Here is a 25029-nt window from a genome sequence, read left to right on the forward strand (position 1 = left end):
CTTGGCTTGAACATCTGTTCCCCTCAGGTACTGCATAGTTGATGATCATTGTTTATGATCATCATTAAACAGACAGTTATGGCTTTACTTGAATCCAGCTACATAACACTCACATAGCATGCTATGACAGATGTAATATGTCATGACAGATAATGTCCAGTAATATAACAGCGTCCACTGCAGTCATGACTGTAATGTCCCATGTCATGACTTAACATTTAATTCGACAGAAATCATGACAACAACCACTGGATCATCTGTCATAACAGTTATTAGTAACATGACACTTATATTAGTGGACATAATCTGTCATGACAGTGTGTGGCAGCATATGACATCTGCCATGACATGTGTACAGTATGGCTATGTCAGTGTTATGTTAGATACCTGGATTCCAATACGATGTTACCTGTTTCTGTAACAGTGAGCGCGGGTTAACTGCTAAAGCTGTTCATAAAGAAACAGACTATTAGCTCTAGAACCCATAGGCTCACACATGAAAATCTGGAAGTCTTTTCTGAGGTGTTTAGTCTTGGTGTCCATTTCAGTGGAGAGCTCCATGGAGAGGCTTCCCATTCAAAAATGTAATATATTGAAAATATAGCGCAGAATATTCTTTAGATTTTGAAATATGTCCACACTACACTGAGGTATACTCCATTTTCATATGGGCTGCAGGAACTCTAGAGCATGGTTTAGGTTGTCTTCAGTTTGGGGTGGAGAAGTTACTGTCCTGCTGCCTTGGCCTTCTGCTCCAGCACGCTGGCTCTCTGCTCCATCATGGCTCTCATCATGGCTGGGTTAATAGCAGGAGTCATGGCGGGAGACAGTGGGCGTAATGGATACTGACTGCCTTTTCCACCCACTAACACACACTGAAAGTATGGGATCTTCCCTGCTGAAGAGAGAAAACAGTGATTAGGTACCCAGATTTCCAGAACGAGCGTAATTAGGTTCTAACATTGGCCCATGCCAGCTTCTTTTTCTGTTGTTGAACAGTCTTTCCAAGCTTCAGGCAAAACTCCCATTCAAACCAAAGAGAGATTGTAACACACAATCCCGCACACAGCTTGCCTGTCTAATTTCAACTAATTCTTATTACATAAGACTGAGCTGTGTTTACAATACAACCAGGGGTGGACAAGTACAGAACAACTACACTTAAGTGATCAGACTTTCATTCAATTGTTTAATTCAACAAGTTAAACACATTGAAATAAATGTAAAAGTAAATCTCTTTTAAGTCTCTTTTTAGGTGATGGTGTGTGGTGCCCTGACTAATGAGTGGTACTGGTCCTAAAAAAAATGAAAGAGGGCAGTTGTGGGCAGTTCTATTCCACACTGATATGATTTTTTTTTCACTCTTAACAAAGGTGATACAAAGGGTGCTTTGATATAGAAGAATCACTTTTGGTTCCCTAAAGAACCATATTTGTAATAGAGATGTGTGTACACTGTGTGTTCTGTAGTTAGAACCACCTAAAAACAATATTTACATGGTTTGCAGAATTCAAAGCAGTTGGCCACGAGGCCCTGAATGAAAGAAGTGCTCTTCATCACACATATAGACTTGCCAGTGGGCAAAAAGTGTTGGTTGAATCTTTGATTCTGTGTTTGAATGAAATGAAGTAATTAATGAAATGAAATTAATTAATGAATTCACATGAAATGAATATTAAAAATACTCATTTCAACTAAAATTTTGGACAAATATTGAAGAGAGAAAGAGAGAGAGACTTGTGTACATGAAATACACTCACATGTACAGTACTGTGCATCTTATGCATATATTTGGGCAGTGTAACAGATACACATAATAATAATAATAATAATAATAAGAAGAAGAAGAAGAACACCCAAAACCTAGTTTATCTATTCAGCCCTTAATTCGAGTTAATCAAGTAAGTCAGCTTTGCTGACCAACAGCATGGATTACTGACTTTATGTTACATAGTGTTTTTAAAGGCACAAACACACACACACACTACACACACACACAAAATAAATAATTTGAAATAACTCAACACTTTCATTGCACAGTATTGCACCAGTGGTTATATATTATATAGGTCGGTTGTGGACAGCATTACACATGGAGCTACTTTGCAGTCCCATTTGTTGCATGGTGCAACACACTTTGTCCCATAACCATTATTAAAAATATTGAATCAGTTCTAATGAGTTGATTCATTTTTGAGACAAAATGCTCTTTTACTTCTACTACAAAATTTATAAATGTATGTGCATGGGTGTGGCAGTGTGGCTTACCTGGCTTCTTGCCCTCAGTAACATTTTCTTCAGCTTCTAATTAATGAATAGGGAAGGATGGAGGGAAATGGATTAGGGACAAGCATGTGAACAGTAAAATGCATCAGGCAGTGTGAAATTCATTAAAGATCACTATATTAGTAAGTAAAGCAGCTGAGGAGCCGTTTTAGTTTTAAGAAATCTGTAAACCTGGTAACTTCAGTGGACAACAGGACCTTGGATTTCAATACTCAGGCTCAGAAAGTGTTTTGGTGGTGTGAAAAAGTGCTGCAAATAATGTTAAGCATTCAGTGGGTTATGAACAAAGGTATTGAAATACAAGGCCAGAGACAGATTTCTGTGAAATGGGAGAGGTGTGAATAGAGACGTTGTTAAATGTAGGTGTCTTTATGTAAGGCTGCTCAGTGCAGTCCAGACTTTTGGGAAAAAAGGCCAACAGAAAATGAATCCACAGTGGTCAACCACTTAAATGTAAGCATGACTATGAGGTGTCATTTTGGTCCTGGATTATTATTATTATTATTATTATTATATAATTTTGACCCACCCCAAAAAAAAACAACAACAACAAAAAAAACACTTTTTAAGTCAAATGTTTTTTTGTGATTTCAAAGACCTGAACATGCATCTAAGTTTTTCCAGATAGGATACACCCAGCCAGATGCAATCAGTAAGAGGATGACCATGTAAAATGGTAAATGAGAGACCACTAAAAAGAGTACGGTGCGTAATGGTGATTCCAATACTATGAGTCTGAGTCATATCACTTTATTAGACACCTTAACCTTGTAGCTCCTCCCTGCTGGTAGATTGTAGTCCATCTGTTATTGTGCAACTTGTGTTGTGGATCAAATCCCCACCCCAAAAACCCACCACATCACTTTCTACCTGAAAGTCCATATTTGTGCTCTATTCCAACTCCCAACACGTAAGGATGGAGCCAAACCCTGTACTGTCTGCGGGGCTCATTTTGAGACTCACTGCTCTTGACCTTGATAAGTCACTCTTAACTGTATATGCTCATGTCTGTGCAAATAATGTGCCTGGCCCATACCTAAATAGTATCGGGTCCACAGTGGTCCTGTGGTCTGAAACTGACCGATATAGAACAGGGTAGAGGGGAGGCTGATAAACTGTGCTGAAACAGCAAGTAATTGTAATTGTAATTACCAAGGTAAGGGTACAGGTAAGGATTTCAAATAAAGTGGACAGTGAGTGTGTGTTTAGTGATATAGTTGGTCTAGGTCTTGGAACACAGTGATGTTAATTGATTGGCATTAGCCAATGGATGAAGATAATACCTTAATGGTGCCTGGTGGTTTTGGTAGTTTTCCCAAGTTCTACAAATGGCAAGTATGTGAGACTCGTTTTAATTCTTATGATAGTAAGAAAACATATGATATATTCGTTTATGTTAATGTAGGTGAATATTTTATCAGCAATACAGACAACTAACATCTAAAAATGAAGCTTATGAACCAGTAATTTTATTTGTGCTTTATGGATTTCCACCAATGCCAAATCACGGATTTATTTACCAAACTGTATGTGTCAGCTGAGCCCTAGCTTTTTTGAACAGACATTGTGCTAAACCATATAAGAGCCAGACAGCTGAGAACATCTTCGGGTGCTCTCTAACTACCACCAACACCACCTTCCAAAATGCTGCGTCCGCAAGACACCCGGCGTTATGGAAGACCCCTCACATGAACTCTTCAACTTCCTGCCATCTGGCAAATGGTACCATTCCATTCTACTACTACCAGACTCCACAAGAGCTTCTTTCCTGAGGTGGTCTGATTACCTAACAACCTTCTGCCCTCCATGGTCCAGCTGGACCAACTTGTTGCTATAGTTAACATATGTTTTCACCACAAGTTCAGGGTGACTTTCCTTCCTTATACTAAAATGAAACGCATATCCTCTGTGGTAAGGCATAGCGCTGTCATGTAGCATATCAGACATAGTACTAATGATGCTCTTCACCTTTAGTAACACACACAACTGTACTTACTTGCTGGTGCAGGTGGCTCAGTGGATTTTTCTAGAGACAAAGTAAAGGAAAGAATCAGAGACGAATCAGTGATAGCTGTTTTACAGCTGATTCATATTCAAGTTAAATAACTAAAACTTTTTCATACCTTTTATGTCCTTGGCAGTTTTTTTCTCTTCTGGAGAGACTTTACCTGTGAATAGAGAGGAATAAGGCATCATATGCGTGGGGGCTTTGCTGTTTTCAGTCTATTCCTTAGCCATGGTTACACTAACACTGTCTGACACAGCCATCATAATCAAGCTTCAAAAGTGAGTGATTTCTACTCTTTCTGTCTGCTTTCTTTGTGCCGAGGACGTGCAGTAGTAATTACGGAGTGATGTAACAGGCAATCAAAGGGACGCTCATTTCATCATCGCTGTCATAAGAGTGCAGAGCGTCTGTCAGGCTTTTATTCTAAAGTTATTTTACTTGACAGATCCAATTTTCTTGTGTCAATTAACACTGAGAGTTTAACAAGGATTTGAGTGACTGCAGCAGTTTGCATATGATCACTTGTGGAATAAGATTAACTCTATAGTCTTATGGAAAGTACATCCTAACAGCGCTCATTCAGTGGTGGATAACACATGAAATACTATACATGTAATAAATACCTCACAAACGAGTCCAGCTCACATGTTAATGTTGTGATTGACTCTATTTGGCTAAAGAGACCTAAAGGAATGTGGAATTTAATATTGACAATGGTTTCATCCATCCACCAGTTCTTGTAGACTATTTTACCCCTTTACTCTTAATGTTGTTAGTCAGCCATGAGATTAGACATATTTGATGTCCAGAGCTCTTCAGATTTGTATTGGAGGCTCATGAAGCTAACGGGTAATGGGAGTTTTTAGAAGCTAGTTAACATTTTGTAAGTCTCATGGCTGAATCAACCACACCTGTCCAGTTGAGTGATCTCAAACATATTTGCTTTTGTGTTGTGTTCTGACACTACATGACATTAGTCTTATAACTCTAATGTTAGAAACATCTCTAACACCTACCTGGAGCCTTTGCTTTAACAACTGGTTTAGTCTTTGCTGTGATGGTCTTCTTTTTACCTACCAGTAGAGTGAATGGAGGACATTACTCTCAGGTCAGTAGTGTAATATCATGCGCACAGTAGGCAATAAGAAAAAAGGAAATCACTGTTAATGAGAGCCATCACATTTTATTTCTTTCACCAGTCTTTATACGGTGTGACAGGGAACAAAAAGGTGTTGATTTTCTGTCATCCTCTTTACACGCTAAGCAATAATGTGATTTTACACTTTCACATTCGATGACAATGAACAGATGTGGAAGTGTTGTTTTTTTTTTTACTGATGACAAATTATGAACTAAAGGTCTCATTAATGAATTGGATTAAATTACTTTAGGGTTTTGGTTAAGGCAAGTTAAGGCAAAAATCAATTTAACACAACTTTCCCGTTTTATTAAATACAGTCGATCTGTTAAGACATGTTTGGCAAAGACATGTTTGCTTTTTTAGTTCTACACTCAAGATAAAGCTCTGTTGTTGCACAGATGAAAATAAATGTAGAAGCAGTGTGGAAGCTAGAATTGTATTCATGCTTTTGTCTATATAGAACAGTGGGTCTCAGATGTGTTCAGATACCACATATGCAAGTCTGTTAGAACTGACTAACTCAAAACTATTTTTGGCAAGTGTGGGTTGTCTTAGGCATACAGTATAGCACAATGCTTTCTTGGTCAAATATAAACTTCCACTACCTAATAGCAAGATTACAAAATTCAGAAAATAAACGTCAGACACCAAATGCATTAAAGGATCAACTATGTTTAAAGCCGGTAACCTTCACAAAATGTCCCAAGGAACAAGAGCATGCTGCCTGTTTACCTACCCTCAACAGATGACTTTGCATCCTTGGTCATCTTCCTCTCCTCTGCTTATGTTAAGATAATTGAAACCAAACATTAGTGTGTTCTAAACAACAATAATAAAAATGTATCAGATTATTAAATATTATTGAATTTAGCATCATTAGAATTGAGAACTTTGTCAAAATCTAAACATTTTTTTATCCATGACATAGTAAAAGACTACAGAAATACAGTGCCTTTTATGGTTAGCCAAAGTGGTCAGATTAGCCTCTGAATCATCACGAGTGAAATGAAACAGAGTGTGTTTAGAAGTATGCTAGCAGCCCTTCTAAAACATTGATTTAGATTAAAATCTTTGTCATTTTTTAGATGATTAATGTACCATGGATGCAATTACCTCTAATAGCATCAGCTGGATGTGTTCCCCGTTTATAATTACAATATAATTGTTCGCCTCCAAACCACATTGCTAGATGATTTGTCAATTAACAATGGTAGACTATTTTGTTTCGAGTCCTACACAAGCTGGCAAAACAAATGTGTGTTTTCATAATTAGGACCTGTCTCGAGAGGGATAAGTGTGTAGCTTTAGGCGGCTTTCAAATGAGACACCAACTTTTAAAGCTGTTATAAAATATACAATGTATTTGTGTGCTTGCATATTTATAATGTTAATACTAATTGCTGGAGCTATTAGTAGACTATATGTAACTCAAGGCTGTTTTCCTTCATACAGTGTTTGCACAGAAATGATCTTCTACAGAAGCTACACTTGGCTTTCAGAAAAGTTGGGTTGAGACTATTCTGTTTACTCAGTTGTTTTGCAGTTAGCTGTAGCTAAGGTGTATAGTTATATTTGTTGTATGATTATTTTGATGATATGAAAATGATAAAGCATACTTGTAAGAAAAAGCAACCTGTGTTGAATAAAATCCTTTATCCAAATTGTTCAGTAGCTCATGCATTCACATTGAGCTAGTGGTCCCTTTTATTGTGTTTTGTTGCATCATGTTGTGATGTTTCAGCTCCTGGACTGCTGTATTGTTGCTCACACCTCTCACTTTGTAGCTTAGGCTTTAGCCCAAAAGGTTCCATGAAGAGAAGAAAAAGGTCTAACAGACTTCATGTACTAAGAAGTTCCACTGCTCTATAAAAAGTAATTCCTTGAGGAGTTTTGGACCCTACAGTTTTCTTTACTCATGTTTGCTAGCTATACTTTCATGTCTAAGAAAGTCATGATTTCACTGAAGTAACTCGACTTTTACTTGAAGATGGCTTTAGGCTTCCCTCTTCATGTCTGGCTTTCAGAATTAATATAATTTCTGTTTATTTCTGGGCCATGCTGAAGAGATATACTTAATAAACAGTGCTTGTTTACTTCATTGGAGGTTTAGTCTTGATGTCTGTAATTTAGACTAATAGGAATTACATTGTTAATCATATCTTGCTCTTCTAATCATACTCACAAACTGGAGTCACATGTCTTCATAAACAGACTTTAATACTAGCTGGTCTTGTCATATTTAGCAGAACACCAGAGCATGTGACTTTAAATAGTGGTCTTTCTATAAAGAAGAAAATTGACCATTAAAGTAGGTCCTACTAGGAAAGCATGGTGTGTCAGTGCTGTAGAAAGAGGCGATATTAAAGGAGATTTAAATAATTAGATTTTAATGTTGAAATGGATTGAAGGATTTAGTTCAGACTAACCTTTCTTTACTGTTCTGACTTTCTGTTTTACTGTGTGGGAAACATTTTTATTAGTCATCTGAATTCTGTTCAAATGGATGTAAAAGAAAATAGTAATAATAATAATATTCAATACTGTATATACCTACCGGTTGTGGTTACTTTAGTGGGTTTGACTAGCTTCTGTGCTTCTGTGGGAGACATCAGGAACAATTCAAGTCATTATTTTCATTTCATTGTTTTCATTGTTTATCATAATTTACATTGTGTGGAATTCATTTTATGGATGGTCCAAATAGTTTTAATAGGAAAGGTTCAGAATTCATGGGAATAAATTACATTTACTTACATTAAAAGGCCCATATTCTAAATGTATTTTCCTTTCCCTGAGATTCAGTTATAGTAACTCTAGTTGTGAATGTGTGAGTCTAAACTGCTGTAGGCTAAATAGGTTAATATGTGTAAATGCACTGTGTTTTGTGACATTACAAAAGCAATGAATTTGAAGCAGAATGTCTTGGAGGTTAGTTTCCATTTATGAAGAAGTGAACTGTATGTTTTGAACATTTAACATTGTTTTCAGGTTACATTAAGCTTGTTTAAAAATGTTTAAATAAAAAAAAACAAAAAAGAAAATTATATTCGACATAAATGGAGGCTTACATAACGTAACTTAGGTAAATAACTTTTTCTTCTCTAGTAAATGTACTATTCCTTGACTATTCTGTGACACTGCACTGATGAGGAAGACAGAATTTTGTAGCTTGTTTCAGATCAGGTTCTACTACAGATTAGATGTTGATCTTTATCTTTCAATCCAAAACTAACCTCTCTTACGAGGAATCAGTCGTATCTTCTCCTTAGAAGCCTCACGATCTGTAAATGAAAACACAACAACTGAATAACACTCAAAGAGTACTGCTTGATTTATAAATGAAGCAGTGTTTTGTTATTAAGCTGGTATACCTTTCTTCAGAGCTGTTGCTTTTGCTTTCTCTTTCGGCGTTAAGGCTGATGTAAACAACAACAGGGCAAAGTTAAGTATATCTGACATTGCTTTCGAAATCTCTGAGATAATGTTCTAAGATTAAGAACCAAAACGTCGAATCTGTAGCCAAGAAATCCACCTTTGTAAAGACAGCACGGTCATTTATGTAGAGCAGAATTTAAAAGTAAAGTTCTGTTGTTAGCAGCTGGCTACATGTGGCAGCTCTTTGTATCACACACAACTGCTATTTGTGCTTTTCAGATCTTTGCTGTGGTGATTTCTCACACATATTAGCTAGGGGAGAAACACAGCTTGGTTAACTCATGGCTGGCTTGAGGGTGTAAGAAAGATAAAATGACCTTAACATAACATACAGGTAACAAATTCTACATTCAGGTTGAATAACTTGGAACATTTCTTTCAACAATAATGAGAAATATATACTACACAATACTTTGACAAAAGTACTGGGACACCTGCTCATTCATTGTTTCTTCCAATTCAAAGGTATTAAAAAAGAGTTGAACTGTCTTTATTGTCCAGAAAAGGCTTTCTACCAGATCTAGTAGCACTACTGTGAAAACAGTGGCAAGTGTTTGTGTTAGTGAGGTCATTTTGTCACCAGAGGATTACCACCCCACCTCATCCTCATACTTCCCAACTCATCCCAAAAGTATTGGATGGAGCACCGTCATGATTCCTGATAACACAGCTCCACTGCTTCACAGCTCAATGCTGGGGAGCTTTATACCCCTCTAGCCCACGCCTGTAATTAGGCATGGTGCCAATAGGTTCATATTTATCTGCTCCAGAGAGTCAGCAATTGGTGCACGGTAAAGTAGCTGAATGCATTCATTAGAAGGCAGAAGGCATTACAACAAATAGTCGGACATTTGGAAATTGTTTCAGTGATTCAAGTAGATATAATTTTATGCTGTGTGATGTCAGGAAAACATTCTGAAAATGAGTAACTTTGGTGGAACAATGGCAATTTGCTAAAATGTTAAACTATCCTTTAAGTTCACATTTATCACACAGTCATGTTGCTCTTTGGTGCTCCAGTTTGCAACAACTTTAAATGGCTCTTATAACCGTAGCTACTTAACCATAAATTAGTTTCTTAAATATTTCTTTTAAGTAATTTACTTACCTTTCTTCACAGAAGTTTCTTTAGCTTTTTTCTTCTGTACAGGTGGCTCTGAAATTAGAAACCAGTGATCCATGATGGTGTTCACATTAATAAATGTCTCATGACAATGTTAAACTGCTGCTGTGAACTGTATTATTGAAATTCTTACTTTTCTTTTTCTCTTCTGGTTTCTTTTTGTCAGCATCTGGTTCTTCTATTGTCACAAAAGAACAGCATGTAAAAACAGACCAAAATGAGCCTGTAATTAAATTGTGTTTTTTTAAAGAGTACATACCTGTTCTTTGAATGGTGACAGCATGAGTTGCTATTGCAGCAACATGAGATTCTGAAAAACAAGCCAAAACCTTGAAAGAATTTCAATGAATTGCTCAGATAAGAGCATGAGAGATTAGAATTACAGATTAAATGCAGCTATAATAATCATTTCCAGCTCAAGCAACACAGCAGTGCATGAGCAACCACTTGACAACAGAGCAAACAGTTTGGGGACTGAATGTTTTGGGTTTTTTTTTTCACTGAAGCTACATACATTACGGCAGCAGACCTAAAGAAATGTTACATTATATCCCCAGACAGTTTGGTCTATGAAGCTTGCTGCAGTAGCCATGCGTGGACAGCTTTTAAGATAAAAGACTAAAAGCAACAGACAGCCAAAACCATAACACTGCTGGTTTATTAACTAACTAATTGATCTTCCCCACAAACATGTTGTTTAATAACTACTGTTGTATGGCCTTACAGACTGTTGGTAAAATCATGTTCACCCTAATGAGAAACTGTAGCACTCAACTCAGTCTTTTATCCTATTAGGTCTATTACTCAGACCTACTTTTAAAGTGTGTTCATTTCAAATGGCATGAGGGAGAGGCCAAACCATCACTGGGTAAACTGTTACATTATATTTTTTAAGTAGTTAAACACGACTAGGCTTGTTGAGTGAACACACCACCTAATACCAGTTAAGTACTTAAAAGTTTTCTAAAAAAGATTTCTCCACATTCATTTTTTTTGTACAATAAAAGAAACTCAACAGGCAAATGTCAATCTTACTCAGATAATATACACATTAAAGATGTATGGTTCCATTTAGATTAAATTAAAAAAACATACATTGCTATTTGTATATTTGTATGTGCCATTTGCACACTAAAGTATATAAAATTAAATTTTACACTAATAATAGGCAACAAATTAAAATGACTTACAAATACTGTGACTCAACTGGCTGCTATACACTGTAAGATATAAAACGTATGCTTTTTCTTATTGAAATGTAGTTGGCTAAAGGTACAACTATGCAACTCCAATAATACTCAGGAAAAGTACAGTCTTTAACCCCTAAAAATCCTATGGCTGTTGGCGTGCCAAAGTGTTATTACAGACCTCTATTACTAGAGAATAGCACCATCAGTTTGTACAGAAGTCCCTGTAGCTACCGAGTAATACGCCTTAGGGTATAATAAGCCTTGCTGCGTTAATGGGGTCAAGAAAAAGGGTTCTTTATAGTACTAGAAGGTGGCTATTTGGCTGACAATGTTAATGGAACCCTGGATGCTATATGGATGCTATAAAGTTGTTTGTAGAAATAAAAGGTTCTATGCAGAACCATCTAGAAAATGTTTATATAGTTTATAATGTCTATTTAACTAAATAACATTTAACTATTTAAATGTTAGGTTAATTATAAAGAAACCTTTACTAAAGAATCAAACTAAATGTCATACTGTTTGGAAAGATTGAGTTTATTCAAAGATAGTTTTTATTGTGCATACTGTAATAATATGTTTGTTATCATTTTCATAATTTCATCTATTTTTGATGGAAGTTGTGCGCTACAGTTTCTCACTAGGCTGAATGGCATCTTCGACCAGTGTTCAGCAGCGGTCGCTGCACAAAAGAATGAGGGCAGAGCATGGATGTACTCTCATGCTGGACGTATGAGACTGACTTTGGAATGGTGTCAGTTATGTGTTAAAATATCAGTTCTAGATTCGAGTTGGCTGGAGTAAAGCGCAGTCCATTTCACACACACAGAATCACTGCTATCTCTTTCACTGCAGACTGAGGAAAGAGTAAATTGGGTAACATGTTACCACCCTGTAGGCATCATTTATTCTCAGAAGGTTAAAAGGAAGTAAAAAAGGGTGGATGGGGAGGGGGAGGAAGAGGGGGGGGGGGGCAAAATGAATTACCTTGCAGCAAAAGCACACACACAAATGCTTCAGCCAGCATGTCCTGATGTAATACAACACATTTAAAGCACTGGGATTAATTAAATCCTCTGGCTTTTTAGTTGTCTCAGACACTTCAGGCCACGAGCACCAGCATTGTCAATACTGACAATTAATGACCCACTTTGCTTAAGATTGAAGTGAAATGGCTTTTAATACCTCGCAGAGTCGTCGGTGGCAGTGGGCTATCTGTGACTATGTGATGAACTGGAAGGTAAATGGCCATTGTGGTTATATGTTTCAGTCAAATCAAAAGAACACTGAGCTCCTGAGTGTATTTGGGTGATTTGCTGCAGTACTCACCGTACCAGCCTGGAGGTGCAGGGCAGTAGACTGGTGCAGGACGGCATGCAGGCACTGTGGATGGATTTGCAGAAGAACATTTAGTAGTTATCATTCTACCTTTGTGCAGTTAGAATAATATTAAGGTTAAACATGCCCTGTATTACATTAAATGAATACCCCAGTCCTATCTGCTCTATCTGTGGCATATGGTTGATGACCACAGACAGTAATTTCATTAATAAAAGAGCAGAAAAAAGCTGTTGATTCAAAACCGACACTATGTTGAAAATGGCTGGAGTGTTTTTTTCAGTGGCATATATGTGTATATGCATATGCACACTTACAGTCCTGGAGTGGGGCCACAACATCAACTTGTTCTGGAGTTGCAGATAAATTAATTCAGAAGATGTTTATCAAAAAAGAAAAAAAAAACACAGGTTTAATGGAGAGCTCAACCAAAGTAACACATGTATGATTTATAATTCTTACTGTGCAACAACACAGCAGCATAAAATACCAGTCACTCATTTTACAGAGCCATTCAGTTTGCTTTTCCCGTGTTCTCCATTCATTCTCAATGGTGGCAGTCACATGAAAGATCTTCAGCTATTCTCAGTCCCAGATTTATGCATTCCATTTATTATCCAAATGTGCCAGGATGTTTGTAGTCATCCTGCTAGATATGATTTCATAAAGCTGAATGTCTGATAAATGAGGCCCCTTTCATTGATTCAGGCAGATGTTGGGGTAATTGCAGATTTTGCAGCAGTAGCTGATCAGCTCTCTGGAAGGGCGGTAATGATTTTGTGTTGGAAATGTTCACTCCTTCTAAGATGTACAATCGATAAGTGCAAAATTGGCCATGTATGCAATAATTTCACCATTTTCTGGGGATAGCTGAAAATGATGTGATAGAGTTGCTCATTTTGTATTAGGTAAAGGCGTCAGCAGGTGAAGCAATAACCTTCCAGCTTAACTCCAACTCAGCCAATCATTACCTCCAAGTCTTTATCAAGTGCTTACAGCTTTTTTAGGGTGGTTTATATTCAAGATTAGTTAGAAAAGGGGTGCATTTACCCCATTCCCACACATCTGATAATATGGAAAGAAACCAGACTACTCATTGACCTGTGTACTGGTATGGGTTCTTCAGTAAACTGAAGTAAACTTGAAACTTTAAATCTGGAATGTGTATGTATATTGATCAATGTTGCTCTATTAAAACCATAGTTAGGAGATTTTGAAGGTCTCAATTTATGTTTGAAGTGATTCCTTTCCTGTAGCAAATGAATAATAGTAGATTAATAATCATAACAATATGTTCATTATATTTACTAGTTTTTCTCATGAACGTCAACATTACAACTACATTTTCTACTTTATTATGTCATGTCCCAGGTCACTCTAAGCATGATTTATCATATCCTGTCATTTTAAAGACCCTTTCTGGTATGCGTGTCACGGTCCATGGGGAAAACATGCTATAACTTCTGATTCCCATTGACTTTAAAATCATTTCTACAACATGGGTATCTGTTTAGTGCTGAAACAACAAATGCTTTATTTGAAATATACAGTGCTTTATTTCGCTCATTAAAACAAATACACATGTGAACAAAATTGTTGGTACCCTCGGTTAATGAAAGAAAAACCCACAATGGTCACAGAAATAAATCTTAAATCTGACAAAAGTAATAATAAATAAAAATTCTATGAAAATTAACAAATGAAAATCTGACATTGATTTTGAACCGTGCTTCAACAGAATTCTTTTAAAAAGTGAACTCATTAAACAGGCCTAGACAAAAATTATGGTACCCCTGAAAACAATGTGACCAAAGGGACATTTTTGCAAAGGCACATCAGCTCTATGTTCACAGATGAAAAAATGAATCATATCAAGAAAAGAACACTGTCCCTACTGTGAAACATGAAGGAGGCTCTGTTATGTTCTGGGGCTGCTTTGCTGCATCTGGCACAGGGTGTCTTGAATCTGTGCAGGGTACAATAAAATCTCAAGGAATTCTAGAGAGAAATGTGCTGCCCAGTGTCAGAAAGCTTGGTCTCAGTCACAGTTCATGGGTCTTGCAACAGGATAATGACCCAAAACATTTTTTGATTTAAAAATATCCAAGAATGGCTAAGAGAAAAACATTGGACTATTCTGCAGTGGTCTTCTATGAGCCCTGACCTAAATCTTATTGAGCATCTTTGGAAGGAGCAGAAACATGCTGTCTGGAAAAGGCACCCTTTAAACCTGAAACAACTGGAGCAGTTTGCTCATGAGGAGTGGGCCAAAATACCTGCTGAGAGGTGCAGAAGTATTATTGACAGTTACAGGAATCATTTGATTGCAGTGATTGCCTCAAAAGGTTGTGCAACAATATATTAAGTTAAGGGTACCATCATTTCCGTCCAGGCCTGTTTTAGGAATTTATTTTTTTATATATAATTTTGTTTTAGCATGGTTGAAAAGCAATGTCTGACTTTCATTGGTTCATTTTCATACCATTTTTATTTATTATTACCTTTTTTTTGTTGACAGATTCAAGTTATTTCTGTGACCATTATGGGTTTTTCGTTCATTAACCGAGGGGTACCAACAATTTTGTTCACGTGTGTGGCTTTGGTCCATCTTGCTGCCCCTTACTTCTACCGCTGCAGTGTTGGTGCACAGGTCTGTTGATGTTGTTTTGCTGCTGCAGAAAGTAACATTAATCAAAGCAAACAAAATCAAAATAGATCCAAAAGCATCCATGGAGATTTTACCTTTCTGAGGCAGCTCAGAATCCACCTTCTCTTTCACAGCTGCGTGGTAGAAAAACATTAAAAAATATTTAATAAATGGTACATTTATTATTGTATTATTGTAATTACTGTCAAAGTTGTCAAATGTAAAAGTTAGGTAACTAAATGTAAAAAGATGTAATGCTTTACATTACTAAGTAAAGTGGAGTTCTTTACCTTCCTCTTCCTTTTCCTGTGGCTCTGCTTTCCTTACTTCCTCCTCTGAAAATAAAGACATGGACTTATATAACATCAAATAAATATAAAATAAGTATGTACCCTTTTTCACTTCTGTGAAAATATATTGGCCAAAGCCACCCATCTCAACTGGCCTTTAACTATTTCTAATTTGTCCAGCTTGATTGTTTTATTAAGTTTTCTAAAGAAAAAGATTAGATTTCATTCCAACATTCGATGTAATTATACACACTGCTCTATGAAAGGAAAACTGTAAGATGCAACTTTACATTTTGAATAATTGTGATCAGCTACATAATATATGCATTAAAGATAAACCCTGCATATAAATCACTGAAAACTAGTGATGGTGCTCTGAGGAAGCTCCAGCAGGGGGCACTATTGTGTGTTACACAGCAGTGTGGGACTGTGAACATGATAGGTCTTGGGTTTGTGAAGAAACCTTAATTAATAATGTTCTCAGAAATTCCCACATGACTCCTCTTGTTTGAGAATCAGCCGACAGATACAGGGCTAATAAATGGGACCCAGGCCGTCTGCACTGCATGGACAAAGCTAAAAGGTTAAGGAGAGATCAATACTGCTGTGTTGTGCAACATTTAGAATGGATATGGTAAATGGATCATTATAATGCATGTACTTCCTCTCTGGGCAAGCTCAGATTGTATTGCTACATGAAACTGGAATATAGTGTAATATATAATTCTCACTAATATATTATGCGAGGATCATTTATGACTTGTTATTACTGAAGATGCCACTAGATGGTGACTTTGAGAGCTTTGGTTCTTTGTCAGAAAGAGAATTGTGTCTAGAAAAACATTGCTGTCAAAATACATTAGGCTGGAATTGGATTTGGTCAATAGGCCATTTATTATTATTTATTGTGCTCTATGGCAGACAGGCATTTAAATAAAAAGGCTTCCGATAATGGCCAGACCAGGACAAAAACACAATTTTGGGCCCTATTGTTGTGCCATTATGCTTAATCATTTCCTTTTTTGCAGACATTTAAAAAACAAAAACAAAAACAGCCAACATTACTTGGAGGTAAATTTTATATTATAACTGACATAAGCAATTCTGGAACTAAAAACACAGACAATGTATTGCCTCTATTATATGAACACACTTGTGTAGTGCAGGCATACTGAAGGTTTAAAATAAGTTCAGTAAGGACCATTAGCGTAAGCTGTTGACCATTATCTACATGACTCTGACTTTCATTGTACTGCTGCCACACAGCTGGCTGGTTGGATAATTGTGTGAATGAGCACGTGTATAGGTGTTCCTAATAAAGTGCTTGGCAAGTGTATGCATATTCTGTTAACAGTGACATATGTGACAAAATATTATATTATTTTTAAGGGTGAGCTGGTATTCAAAGCCTATTTCACTTTAGAAGTTTTGATGGATTATTGCAATATAAAATTGAAATATCCTGGTAGCACAATGTAACACGAACAGTGTCTGTTCTTGTCTTGAAGCTGCATTGCATCATTCTGGCCCACATGTTCAGTTAGCCTGGGAGATTATTATCTGGTTTGAGAGGAGCCCAATTAATGATCCTCTTAATGATCTTCTTCCAGTGGCTTTAATCCTTTTGCGTTTAATTTATTTCATTTGAATATGGCTTGTAATTTCCACCAACACTACCCTACATCACAGTTGTCAGTAGTGAATCCAGAAAACTGTGTTGATGTGATAACTGTTTTATGTTTGTGTCTCGTTCAGTGTTTTCAATTGTGCCGTTCTGAAATCTTCAGGACTCCGGATCATTCCGGATTTGGAAACATTTTTATGGGTGTGAATGTTTGTTTCTTAAATCCAGGGATAACAAGAAGTTAAGATAAGAGGCCAGTTGCTGTGGATTGAGATTGAGGCTTATTTTCTGGAGCCTGGGTTAAGCCTTTTTCTCCACATGAAAGGCCTTTTACTGGAGAGTCCTAACTAACAGTAACATCTAAAGGATACAATTTTTACAATGATAATTTTAGTTTAAAAAGTGAAGGTGCAGGCTATGAAAAGAACAACTCTGCAATATTTAATAACTGTCAACAAAACTTTTTTTTTCATTCAGCTTTAGTAGATAAATGGTTTGTTAATTGCAGAAGTTTGTATGAAAACCTGAGTTGAAAAGTTCTTTTTTTTTCCTTCAGGTAAAATAATGCACTTAGTGTTGGATTTCTCAAAAGGTTTCCCTTAAAGCAAACACAAAGGCTGTGTCCCAAGCCAAACACAAGCACACTCTCAAAAATAAAGATGCAACAAAGAATTATTTGAGCAATTCCACAAAATAATCATTTTTGGTTCTACAAAGAACCATATTTGTAGCAGTGTGTATTAAAAACCTTGTTCTTAATGTTAAAAGAGGTTGATGAAAATGTTCTTTATCAATTTATAAGATTCTTCACAGTTCTTTTACAAAAATGCTTCTTCATGGGTCCAAACAAGTGAGCAAATTCAATCTGCATTTTTGAAGAAATAGCTGCACTGAGGAGGAAACAAAACTGTACGCTGCTACTTTTCAGTGGCATACATACATGGAATTAGAAAAACGTGTCAAACTATTTTTACTTTTTTAAACGAAATGACACCATTACACAAATTTTTCCTATGCATTTTTATTTTCTTGCTTGGAAACATAGCTAGTGCAGCCGAGACGGCTCGCCTCAATCTGTATTCAAAAAAACAGACCTAAATCTAAGATGAGCAATAAACTGTAACATGATTGAACACAGATTCACTCTCCAGCTGCGTACCTGCTGCAGATTAAATACACCACCATCACCATCATCCTGCACTAGATCTGTCACTCTAAACACAGCAGGGCAAATGTGACACTGAAGGTGAAGCATGCATCATCACATGAAAGATCAAGACAATCTCAGGTACCTTTTTCCTCTTTTGGTGTAGTGTGTTGTATTTGGGGCTCTACAGGTTGTTGTGGCAGTGCACACACACAGGTTGAAGATTCATTTTCTTTATCTGAATGCAAAGAAATTCAACAAATGATGCAGTGCCAAATATTATTCAATATGTTTCATAAATCTAAACATACACGTACAGATTTGACTGATCAAAGAAAACGCTTTGCATGTCATTTTCCAGGACTTTTGCACAACAGCTCTGACTGGATTTGAGCGTGGTTTCAGCCACTGCATAGATCTGCTCAGTTCCACCAGCAGTTGACCTAAATTAATTTAATGAGGCACTGATCAGATAAACTAGGTGTTGGATGAGAACTGGAAATACTGGCCTTCCTCCAGGAGAGCTTAGGAAGTGTTTAAACTAACATACTCACACATACAAGAATCACACTGCGCAAAGCGTTTTGCTTAAGGATCATTTGTAAAGCTACAAAAACTACTGTTGTTGATAACCTTGATAATAAAAAACTTTAATAATATGATATATATGTGTGTGTGTGTGTGTGTGTAATAGCAGTGACAATAAACAGTAGTCCAGTATACACAGTTATACGCTCTTGGAAAATTGTCCAATCCAGTCTTTCACAAGCAGAACTTATTAACCTAATTTATCAGAATAACCAGCAGCATTATTCGAAAGTGCCAGAGAAACTAACCAATCATGTTTAAATGTTCAGTGGGTGGGACCAGTTTTCCATAACAACATCACTTTGAGTCTTCAGGAAGTCCGAGATATGTAGGCAGGTGTTTTTTCCCTTAGTATTGAAACTTTTGGCCCTATTTAGTCTTTGTTCATCACTGCTGTACTGTATATCTACACATACAGTATACAATACAACGTGCATAGTATGTGTGTGAGTGTGTGTGATGGTGTATGTGTTTCTGAAAGAACTCTGGATTCACTAATTAAGCAGTTTCAGAAAATCAACTTATGATTAAAAACAGGCTGCATTTCATCTTCCAGGTTTTGTACAAGATTGGATCAAATATTTACATTAATTTTGTATTCACATCTCATTCACATTTGCTGGCAATCATCAAATCCTGTTCACTTTTATGAAACTGAAGACGCCAGTCTCATAATCTGTAAATCTAATAATATTCCTGTGTCATAAAAAGCCAGGCCAGGATTCTTTGTGTTCATAAATCACACGAGTAAAATTAATTTTAAAAAGTGGATGTAAGTCACGGCAAAAATATGACAGCTTTATTAGAGGTTTGGATTGCTTAAATTTGTCTGAGTTAATGTGACGTTTTTGGACTGAGTGCCACCCTGTCAGAAAAACGGGATGATTACAATAAGAAGGCTTTATGACAGCCAAGTAGATAAAGCAGGAGATGAATGGTGCCGTCTGATGAGTATGGTTCCAAAATACAGAAATATTAAAGAGCGCTGTGTATCCGTGTATCCTAGTACTGAGATCAGATCTGAGGCTTGTTGCTTGTGTTGCTTTCAGAGATGTTCTGAGAGATTGTATTTGAATGCTTTGTGCCTAAAATGCTAATGCTGTCGATATCACTAAGCCCTGCAGCTGAGAGCTGGATTTCTGTTATTAAACCAGCATGCTCACTCTTTCCCTTTCTTTTCTCACTGACCTTTGGTGAAATACTTTTTTATTATCTGATCTTTTTTAAACAGAAAGTGCCATATCTTGATTAAAATCAACAGGAACTTGAAAACATATTTCAGTACATGCAAGTTGATTATACTGTGCTTACATACTTACTGTGCTTAATGCAAAAGCAAAGTTTAGATTGGAACTCTGGTTCGAAATGATGGAAAGTGGTAAGATAAGCTCAGGGACTATTTGTCTTACAATTATAAATATGCAATTAATGCTGAATTGAGCTTTTTCAACAGTGTTTTCCATAGAAACTGGCCTTTGTGTTCTCTACATCACACAGTTTCGTCCACAGTATTCCTAGTGGACCCTTTAATCTGTCCATATTAGATCATGGTTTAAATTCTAATGAGCTAACTCATGCCATTTTAAGAGGACAGCGATGTACATTATTGCAAAAATTGTTGGAGGCTTTAAGCCAAATCCCAAGTCAGCAGTGCTTCCAGCCTTATTATTGAGCAGAATCAATGTCTGCTAAATTAATTCAGTCTGGGGCTGTAAATAACTTACAGTAGCATTGAACATAATGCTTGGGTTTATACACTATGCACTACTTCATGGACAGCTTCTTATACTTCATTTCCTTTGAAATGAAGGGTATTTATGCACAGTAACAGCCTCTACTCTTCTCTAAAGGCTTTACCATTGCATTCAAATACAAGAGCAATAGAAAAAAGTCAAGTACTGATGTTGAATGATTAGCTCTGGATCACAAATACCACTCCCAACTCATCCCAAAAGTACTAAATGGAGCTCCATCACTCCAGAGAATGCAGTTGTATAGCTTCATAGCCCAAAGCTATGGGCCTACAACTGACTTTGGAAATAGTGAAGTTTCTTATATTGGCAGCTGCTCCCATTCTATTGGCAATGCTTTTCAGTAGAGATTATAAATTATGTGTGCACAATTGAACACCTGTGTGAGTAATCAATGATCCTTAAAAATACTGAATTTACTGATGGAATGGGTGTCTTGCTACATTTGGATATAAAGTATAATATGTAAATACAATCTGATGATATAAATAAGCTGTATTTGTATAAAACCTAGTACAAACCTTCTTTCTCAGTCTCTTCTTTTTTTTTCAGAAGCACATCTGTTTCCACTTCTTTCTCTTCATCCTCCTCTGATGTTTGGGGAAAAAAACAGAGAACAACTGTATGATCAGTTCTGTAGCTTTGAGAAGAAACACCATAAAAATTCTCATGTTCTGAGTGCTCTCAATGGAGCCTGTTCAAGCCCATGGGTCAAAACAGCTTTCTAAAAAGTCCCATGCTTCGTTTTTCCCTCGCCCAGCAGGTCTTTTTCTCAGCAGGAACTTCAGCTGCTATGTGAAATGCATCTAAAGATGCTCTTGATAGAGGATAGAGTGACTGAGTTCTTTGCCCATAGGTAGACCTTGAATCGCTATTTTTCAAGCCTGTTCCAGACAGTAAATTGTACCTGGTTCTGTTGTAGCTGTAATTTCCTGGCTTGCACAAAAATACAAAAGTACAGTTTATAGAAACCAAGAAAGAAATGACCTAACTGTGAAATCATCTGATAAAAGGTCTGTCTAAAAAGTAATCACTGGAGAGTGAGGTGAATTTAGCTCATAACACTTTGAGAAAAAGCAATCTGTGATCTAAGCATTCAAACTCAGATGCCAACCCAAGAAATCTCCCCAAAAACACAGAACAAATAAAGTGCAGTTTAATTCTGAACAAAAATGAAAATCATGGCTTTTTTATATTATTTTATATTATATATCATAATATTATATATTTTATGTATTTTATACATGGTTTTTTATATTATTGTGGTGATATGTTAGCATTGTGACAATAGTCATTGTAAAACACTATCCAAGTCAATGGATTAAGTCCTGTTTAATTTGAATAATTCTGGTGTTACCACTGAGATGACAAATAATTACATGTTCATTGCTGGACAATTTTGGAAGTTCTATTCACTTTTCTTTTAAACACACTCAAAAAAGAACTAGCATAAAAAAAATCCTCTGCTTCAGTTTTTTATATTTGCTGAATCATTATACAGGGAAGGAACCAAATGAAAAGAGATGTTGTTCATTTCCTCTTAGTGTTATAAATTGAAACTACATCCATGGAAACAGAAAGCGTTTATGAAAATATGCTCACATTGATTTCTCTCTCAAGAAGTGAGATGGTGCTGTTCCACACAAACATCTCAATATGTTCAGCCGTATGAGAGTTTTACTGCTTGCAGGAGAACACCAGGAGACTCATAACAGAGCAAGATAAGGGAAAAGGGAAGCTGTTCCTTTCGAAGTCCACAGGCCACATTCTTCAAGCCTCGGTGGTTTAGGATCAAGCTAAAATTCTACACTGAAGCACAGAGAAGTGATGTTTCTCTTTTAAGTCTGCTGGCTTTGATGTTAGAAATCAAATTATCCATGTGTTAGAACATTTTGATGGGAACTTCCACTTTAAAAAGTACTCTTCCCCCACCAAAAAAAAAAAAACATTTTAAGTGTGCTTTTAAATGCATGTGTCTACAGTAAGACATTGCACAGAAATTATGAAGTGAACGTCTATCACTGTGGCAGCAATGCAGCACACTCCATTTGTGTTTGCAGTAAAATCTAATCGTTTATTTATTTTGAGGACAACTTTTGGACTATAAATGGGTTTTATATTTTTATTGGTTTTATATTTTTCATGAGGCCCCTCTACTGTTTAATTGTCCACAGCAGTAGAAGTTTTTGCAACCCTCTACCACCCAATCCCCTCAATTATGAAACATTATGTAACAAATCTACCTTAAAATAACTTCAAAGTCACTTATGCTCAACAGAGCTGTGAAGGGAAGCCACTTGGCATGCTCGCCATGCTACTAACTGGTGAAATGGGCAGGATAATGCTTACAAGAACTAGTCATAGTTGTGTAAAATATATTGTAATCATGTACTATTACTTTGTTGCCTCAGTAGACATACTTCTTTCACTTTAGTGGTGGTATTGAATCTCTCAGCTCGTCCTGAAATGCATGTGCAAGCGTGCCTTTCTTGAGGGGTGGCTTAATGTGTACACTTCCTGAAAGTCGGGGGAGCACAGGAGCAAAAAATATAAATTCTTGCATAATGCTGCTTTACCTCTGCCATACCTCTCATTCCTGTCTTCACTTATTAGAGGAAGATTTGTCCTTCTACCATGAAGTTCTTCCTGCTCTTTTACAATCTTCTTCCATTATTATGCTGATGGCCTGGTCTGAACTAACAAGTTCTGTAATATTTTATTTTAGGTGCCCTAATTATACTGTAATTTTACTCCTGCTCTATTTTTAACTTACAGTATCAATACGGTGGAAAGCTTAATCACACAAAGCCACACATCAGCATTCTCCAGACGTAGGGAGAAAATGAGAAAATGAGTAATGTTGAAATGTGGGGAGATCAAAGGGTCAGGCCCCTGGCTGTCTTCCCCATCACACAGACGCGCTCTTACATACACCGGCACACACATACACTTCAGCCATGCTCTATGACTGCACTTACACTGCTCAACCTGCTGTTGATTCTCCTTTTTTACTAAATCCTAAAAGCTACTAATCTTTGCTGCACATTTACTCACAGTTGAAAAAATATTCTCTGGTGACTCATATCCTAGCATTTGGCTAGGATACTTTAGCATCCATGCTTGCTTGATTGTTTAGCCTTTACAATAGAACAGATTGTTTTTGATACTGTTAATATGTAAATGATCAATGATTTGATTGGCTTCACTCTATTTTGCCTCATCAAGAAGCAATCCAGGCTGAAACACTCCCTATAACGTCAGAGTAAAATCACCATAGACACATCAAATTTAAAACAGACTAGTTCTAGTTTGCAAATGGACTGCATGGAATGTAGACATAACAATTTATCTATTTATCAATCATATAATTTCATATTCATTTATTGCTAAGAAGGCTTGGTGGTCACAGCACACAAGCAAAACCAAGTTTTGAACCTCATACTGTCTTTGTCACGGTTGTACGGTTGCTTAGCTTGGAGGTGGAAGCGAACTAGATGTTAACCTAAACACTGAAAAGCTTAACTCAAGGCAATGGACAGAACAAGCAAGAACAGGCCTAACTAACCAACCGCAAACCGCCACAAAAATATATATATGTGTTACATATAGTATATAACATGTACATGAGCATGATGTGCAAGACCAGAGAACAGCAGGCTGAGACAAAGGGATCTAAATACATAAACAGACAAGGAACACCTGTAGTTAACAAGAGGCGTGGCAAGAGAGGAAACATAGGGGGGAACACTGAAGAACAGGAGAAGCTAGGAAAGACCAGAAACAAACAGAACCATGTGCTTGAAACCACAGGGTCAGGCAAAACAATAGCAGCCATGACAGGCAAACTACGACAGGCATGACAGTCTTCTCCAAGAAAGATCCCACATGCTTTACCTTCAGGGGCTGAAATGCCAAATGCCTAGTACTAATACTAGTACTGTCAATAACGTTAAATGTTATTAGTAGGAAAACACTGATAATGTATGCAATAAATCTGAAATTATGTAGCATTTTAAATCTCAGCTACTAAAAAAGCAGTAACTACATGGCATAATAAAAGTTTAATCAAAGTTTAATGTTCATATTAGACTATCCAAAATGTTCAGTATATCCCTGATGATGTTGGAAATAGGGTTTTTCAACCGTGACAACTCAAAGAACGCTCTGGATGCTTAAATAGGTCTTTGGCTGGATAAAAGGTTCTCGACACTGGAGGAAAACCTTCTGAAGATGACTCTCTATGAAATCTTTAAAAATGATCGCTATAGTGCCAAAATGGTTTTCGTGATCATTTCAAGTTTTTTAGTACTACACAGACAATACTGACAGACAAGCAATGGGAGCTATCACAGCCAGGAGAGGTCCTGTTAACCAGATCTCTTTGCATAAATGAATGTGCAAATGAGCACCACTTGATATAGTTGAAATGATTGCCTTTTGGGTCTGTGGCGTAATTCATGA

The 25029-nt window shown here is 36.7% G+C and overlaps 1 protein-coding gene across 1 annotated transcript in view; it reads right to left on the minus strand.

The window, feature by feature from the left end:
• Positions 1–542: 542 nt before the first annotated feature.
• Positions 543–25029, minus strand: part of trdn (triadin) — a 57381-nt gene continuing 32894 nt past the window's right edge. Inside the window, 20 exon segments of the mRNA XM_072676017.1 lie at positions 543–895; positions 2269–2304; positions 4283–4312; positions 4410–4454; positions 5311–5367; positions 6172–6216; positions 7862–7891; positions 7990–8031; positions 8669–8716; positions 8807–8851; positions 9979–10026; positions 10127–10171; positions 10253–10303; positions 12369–12416; positions 12513–12566; positions 12839–12880; positions 15258–15302; positions 15459–15503; positions 18375–18467; positions 21090–21158. Coding sequence (XP_072532118.1) covers positions 726–895; positions 2269–2304; positions 4283–4312; positions 4410–4454; positions 5311–5367; positions 6172–6216; positions 7862–7891; positions 7990–8031; positions 8669–8716; positions 8807–8851; positions 9979–10026; positions 10127–10171; positions 10253–10303; positions 12369–12416; positions 12513–12566; positions 12839–12880; positions 15258–15302; positions 15459–15503; positions 18375–18467; positions 21090–21158 — 1088 coding nt within the window. The 3' untranslated portion in view covers positions 543–725.

This window comes from Salminus brasiliensis, chromosome 1 (assembly GCF_030463535.1).
Source record: "Salminus brasiliensis chromosome 1, fSalBra1.hap2, whole genome shotgun sequence".
Taxonomy (NCBI): domain Eukaryota; kingdom Metazoa; phylum Chordata; class Actinopteri; order Characiformes; family Bryconidae; genus Salminus; species Salminus brasiliensis.